This window comes from Poecilia formosa, unplaced genomic scaffold (genome assembly GCF_000485575.1).
Source record: "Poecilia formosa unplaced genomic scaffold, Poecilia_formosa-5.1.2 Scaffold1396, whole genome shotgun sequence".
NCBI classification, from domain to species: Eukaryota; Metazoa; Chordata; class Actinopteri; order Cyprinodontiformes; family Poeciliidae; genus Poecilia; species Poecilia formosa.
The window spans coordinates 969-7,460 of record NW_006801335.1 but is presented as its reverse complement, the minus strand read 5'-3'; the positions used below and the strand labels follow the sequence as shown (position 1 = coordinate 7,460).

General features: G+C 35.5%; 1 protein-coding gene across 1 annotated transcript; it reads right to left on the bottom strand.

Annotated features, from left to right (window-relative positions):
• Nucleotides 1-3,481: 3,481 nt before the first annotated feature.
• Nucleotides 3,482-5,147, bottom strand: LOC103132846 (gastrula zinc finger protein XlCGF8.2DB-like). Its single transcript, XM_016667617.1, has one exon. The coding sequence runs from the start codon at nucleotides 4,804-4,806 to the stop codon at nucleotides 3,853-3,855; it is 954 nt and encodes a 317-aa protein (XP_016523103.1). The 5' UTR covers nucleotides 4,807-5,147; the 3' UTR covers nucleotides 3,482-3,852.
• Between the last annotated feature and the right edge of the window lie 1,345 nt (nucleotides 5,148-6,492).

The following is a 6,492-nucleotide window of genomic DNA, read 5'->3' as shown; positions in this document are numbered from 1 at the left end:
AAACAAAACTTAACTGTTTTGTTGCCCTTTATACTTCATGTTGGTCTTTTTGTAAAAGTAAACAAAACCCTCATAATTTGTTGCACAATAATAACTTTCTTTTATTCTTTAATAGAATTATCTTGAAAAATTCTTGTCCTGTTTCTTATGTCTGATATACGTTTAGTTATGGAGATACAAAACACCAGATTTACTAGACTACTTTATAAAATCTTCATTTATACAGTGAACACTCAGAGAAAAGATACTTTAAAATGGTTTACATTTACAACTCAGTAAATATCCAATGGGGATCCATCATGTATAATCAATAAACTATGGACATTATACACCAAAGATGTGGCAAGTATACAGCAATCTACACAATAATTAAATGAATTATATTACTTAAAATCCCATTTATCTCATAATCTTTATCACTAAGTCTAACACAATACATGCAATAATAACACGCAGAGATGGATTTTTGAAAGCCTTTATTTCTGTTGAAAGATCATTTTCCATTTACAGCTAATGAAAACATGACATTTAAAATTACAACACATCAAACCACTAAAAAAACATATATAATACAGAAATGTGATAAATGTAACAGCTGGTACTTGGTCTGATATTGTCTGTTTGTTTGACGTTTGCACCACAATGTAGCACCTTCATGCTTTTAGTCTAGTGTATATCATACAGATTTCTGGGACATATCTACATCCAATGTATGCAATCATTTACATTTAGATTCAAATACAAGAAACATTATTGAAGCAAAATATGTGTCTCTGACTACACCAGTGCATACAGTAATAGCTAACAGTAATCATGAAAACAAAACAAAGCACAACAAAGCACAACAAAAATAAAAACACAAGGACTACAAAGGTTTAAGTCTAAAACTAAAAATGTTCCAGTGCATTGTTCCTTTAAAACACTACAAATATCACTTGTAAATATACATAGTACATTATTTAAAAGACACAAGTAAATTAATAGCTCACTTAAAATGAAATTAAAAAGTTTCATAGAAAGATGGACTTGATACTTGAAGTTCAAATTAAGCTGTTCTTATATCAACAGTTAAACTTAATTGTTTGAGTGAAACTTTTTCCACAGGTCACACAAATAAAAGGCCTTCTACCTTATGTGATTAAGTCCTTATGTGATTAGTTATTTGCCTTTTATAGAAATTTTTTTTAATCAAAACTCGTACATGAAAAATGGATCTCACCTGTGTGAATGGACACATGATGATTTAAATCAGATTTGAATGTATTGCTTTTTTCACCGGTTTCACATGAGAAAGGCTTCTCACCTGTATGAGTCCTCATGTGACATTCTAAACTGGTTCTTGAACTGTAACTCTCTCCACAGGTTACACATGTGAAAGGCTTCTTTCCTGTGTGAATCATCATGTCACATTTTAAATTATATTTAGTTCTGAAACGTTTTGAACAGGTCACACATGAAAAAGGCTTCTCACATGTGTGAGTCCTCGTGTGAGTGGCCAAAACAATTTTAGTGAAAAATTTATTTTCACAGCTCGGACATGAGAAATTCCTCTCACTCGTGTGACTCCTCCTATGACAATTTAAGATAGATTTATATAGAAACTTCTTTCCACTGGTCACACAAGAGAAGGATTTTTCACTTGTGTGAGTTCTCATGTGACAAGTTATTCCAGCTTTAGTTTTAAAACTTTTATCACAAGTAATACATGAGAAAGGCCTCTCACTGTTGTGATATTTAATGTGTTGACCTAAATGCTTTTTTCCAGGGAAACGTTTTCCACGAGTCTCACACGAGAAAGGAAAACTTTTTCCACGGTGACAACACGAATAAGTCTTCTCTCCTGTGTGAATTCTCATGTGAATTGTTAAGTTGTCTTTTCTGATAAACCATTTTCCACAGGTGACACATGAGAAAGGTTTCTTGCCTTTGTGAATTTTCATGTGAATGTTAAAAAATATTATGGAAATATTCTTTTACTTTAATAACTTGGTTCACCTGAGCTAAACACAGTATAACTACACACAGATGTTTTTTCTTCTATTAATTGTTAGAAAACACAGCATTTATGAGAATATTTCTACATAATCTGTAGGTTCACAGGATGCACAAAAGAAGGTTCCAAAAAAAGCAACACAGCGCAAGCAGGGGAGAATGGGCAGGGGCAGGAGGAGAGGAAAAAACATCCGCCTTCACTTTTCTCTTGCTCTCGATGAAGGCGGACGCTTTTTTCCTCTGCTCCCTCCCTGCCCATGCCTGCCCTACTTGTTCTGTTTTTGTCCTGTGTTTTCTAAATTCTTGGAGCCGTTCTTTGCACATTATCCAAATCTACAAATTATGAATCTGGTCAACTGATCTCTCAATGCAATTGATCAAATTTTCAATGAGAAGTCTAGGCACAGGAGAGCCCTCTTGGCCTGCGGAGACACACCCGTCAGGATTCACCCTGGATTTATTCATGATAACAGGATTTCAGCTGTTTGGAACTTGTGGATTCCTGGATTATCGACAAATTTGTGACGGACTTGGCCGAACTAGCGAACACTCAGACTGTTGGTGTGGACAGAGACGAGGACTCTAAAACTCACTAACGGAATGGAATCGGTCTTGGAGAAGTTACTTGTTTCGGTTCAGTGGAACAACCAAACTAATTTGGATAATTGGGAACTGAGATGCATCGGAGACTTTAGGGAAGATTGAAATTCATAATCTACTCAATCTAAGACATTCTGCATCTGAATTCGCTTCCCCCGTGTGGCTTTGGAAGGATAGCATATTTCTAATCTCCTTGAAGATATATAAACAACGCTCTGCCCTCCTCACCCCCTACTGTATCCATGGAGCTGTGAAGCTGAGTGCTCCTAAGGACATCATACCTTGATAACACCTTTATCGGACTTTGACAGGAGCCTCGGCCACCTGGTTCCATGGCCCTTTGATGTCACCGCCTTCACTCATGTCTTGTCACCCATTGTTTTGTCTGAATGTTGCCATCTGCCTTAATGTGTCCTTTCCTCTTTTTTGTTAGAATCGGTGAAGTATTTCCCATTTAACCCAGAAAAGTTCATTAGTAATATCAGAAGTTATGGAGTCTGCTCTATTTAGATCGATATTATACAGCCCATAAATAGAATCAGAATTAGAATAACTACGAACTTAGAATCCAGAGATGCTTAATAGGAACAGTCACTGCTTAGTTTGTATTACTTTTAACCCAGAAAAGGTTTTAGAACAAACTTAGAATTGTGGAGTACTCACTTTAACCCAGAAAATGAATTAGATCAGTCACTCTTTAGCTTATTTTATCAGAAACCGTAGCGTACTAAATATTTAGAAATGGAATTAAATACTTAGGAACCATGAACAGAAGCACTTAGTTTACATACTTTAGGACAACACTAGATTAGTTTTCTTTTCTCTTTGTTCTTTCCTTTGGTTTGTTATTTTGTTTGTATTTCCTTTTAACTCATGTAAAGTACTTTGAATTGCCTTGTTGCTGAAAATGTGCTATATAAATAAAATTACCTTACCTTACTGACAGCTACAGAGGTAGACAGATGCAATGAAAAGAAAAAAGCCATTTTATTTCCCTAATTTTATTACCGAGCTCATTTAGATTGTTTGAGTGATTAATTTATGTGTTATTTATTGTGAAAGGGCTAGGTACAATGTGACAGAGAAGTAAAACAAAAAAACTGGTTTAAGACAAAAAAGCTCATGGGCAAAAATAGCCCTCAGGTCTATCTTGATCAGACAGTTGAAGACGTTGACATTAATGTGTTCTATTTTATGTGACTAACTGACGAGATTGTCCATTGGATCACATGCCATAATCCATCCAAGGTGTTTTTGAGCCTAAGGCTTCTCATCTGAGTGAGTCTTCATGTGATTAATTAAACCACTTCTAGAAGTGTAACTCTTTCCACAGGTCCCACATAAGAAAGGCTTCTTACCAGAATGAATCCTCATGTGATTAAATAAGTGTTCTTTCCTCCCAAAAGTCTTTGCACAGGTCCCACACGAGAAAGGCTTTTCACTCGTATGAATCCTCATGTGATTAACTAAATACGTTTTCAACCGGAAACATTTTCCACAAGTTCCACATGAGAAAGGCTTCTCACCCGTATGAATCCTCATGTGATTAAGTAAATATATTTTCAACCGGAAACTTTTTCCACAAGTTCCACATGAGAAAGGCTTCTCACCCGTATGGATCATCATGTGATTAAGTAAATATATTTTAAACCGGAAACATTTCCCACAAGTTCCACATGAAAAAGGCTTCTCACCCATATGGATCCTCATGTGATTAAGTAAATATATTTTCAACCGGAAACATTTCCCACAAGTTCCACATGAAAAAGGCTTCTCACCTGTATGAATACTAATGTGATTTAGTAAACATATTTTCAACCGGAAACTTTTTCCACAAGTTCCACATAAGAAAGGCTTCTCACCTTTATGAATCGTCAGATGATTTTGTAAATACATTTTCAACTGGAAACTTTTTCCACAAGTTCCACATGAGAAAGGCTTCTCACCCGTATGAATACTCATGTGATTAAGTAAACATATTTTCAACCGGAAACGTTTCCCACAAGTTCCACATGAGAAAGGCTTCTCACCTGTATGAATACTCATGTGATTAAGTAAATATATTTTCAACTGGAAACTTTTTCCACAAGTTCCACATGAGAAAGGCTTCTCACCCGTATGAATCCTCATGTGATTAAGTAATTGTTCTTTCTTCCCAAAACTCTTTCCACAGGTCCCACATGAAAAAGGCTTCTCACCTCTGTGAATTCTCATATGAACATCTAAAGTATCTTTTTGAGAAAAACATTTTCCACAGGTTACACAAGAGAAATGCTTCTCACCTGAGTAAGTTCTCACGTGAGAAATTAAACCAGCCTTTTGTTTTTCAGTGTCAGTTCTTCCTTTCTCCCGTTTGGTTTTCTCATAGTTCTTCTTTTGTTTCTGTTCTTTCTTTCTCTTTTTTCCTTGATCTTCAGAATTGCTTCCTTCCTGATCCTGGTTCTCAGCTTCTGGAGAGCCATGAGAGATGAGTTGGTTCCTCTGTGGTTCTGTTTCATTCAGAACCTCCTCCTCTTTATACACACAATGTTGAGGGAGATCTGGACAAAAAGACAAAACAAAGCTTTTAAATGTCAATCAAACAAGGAATCCTTCACTTTAACATCTTGATGCATCAAAACAGGATTTTCTTGTGTTATTTTAAAATTACAATCTTATAAGAATGAACATTAACACAACCAATGAGGTTCTTCTGATCAGACTAGAACTAGATGTGAGTCAAAATATGATATTATGGACCTCCAGGTGAGCAAACAAGATAGCGATTGCTTATCCTAGTGGCTTCCTAACAGTAATATTCCAAACATCAGCTTGATTTAGTTCTGTGCCTTTGAGTCTTAAACATAGTTATAGACAGAAAACATTTAATGCATAGAACAGCTTGTTTTCTAATGCACAAAAAATTAAATAAAATTAGTTTCATGTCTTTAATAAAATCATTATTTGCATAATCATCTGTTCTTTATCACTGAAAGGACAAAAATTTAAGTTGTAAACAACTTCGAAAATCTTTTGCACTTCAACGCTCTGGCGACTGTCGCTTTAAATTATTATGCATTATTATACAGTGGTTGAAGTGGATGATGTTAGGACTGTCACAATAAATTTTGCTAGATGATGACGATGAATTGTCCCAGTAATTATTGCGGTTGTAGAGGAATATAATTATATTAATAGTTAAAAATCATGTTGTTGGTTGATTCACATTAAGATATGTTTTAACCGAAAAGAAATGTACTGTGTCAAATGTACTGGGTCAATCTGACCTAGAAGTCAGGAAGGAATTCAGATTGGAGAGATGTGGAATAACAATCGCTAAAGAGGGAAAGTTAAGTTGTTGTGCAGGAAACTTCTGGCAAACGTCTTTCCCTGCTTGCATGCAAGAGAGTCGGCCAGGAATGGGAAAGAATCTCGGTTTGGACAGATAAGGAACCAACAACTTGACTAATTGTCCTTCTGATGAAGTCAAAACCCTTTTCTCGGAACTTCCAACACACATCCAGTGTATGATGGAGCCAGAATTGCTATGCAAGCGAGGTCTGGTAACACCATTGGCCAAAGATTCCCAATACACAACAGTAGAACTGGAACTGTAAAACTGATGTCAGAAGTAAGAGACAAGACATTTTGGATTTCTGAGACGATGAAAATGAGACGATGAAAATGTGATGTGTGAATCTGCAGATGTGCATTAAATGCCTTCCTGTTTATCTATGAGCAGAGAGAATGGAGTTTGTGTATCATTTCTTTATTTATGTATTCCATGAGTTTAGGACCTTTAAATTCCTCTATACGGTGAACAATAACATTGTTGTTGTTAGAGATTTCTCTGTTATTACTTTAGTTCATATTCAGTCTAATGTTAATCAATAGTTAATCAACATCCAGTCTATAGATTAT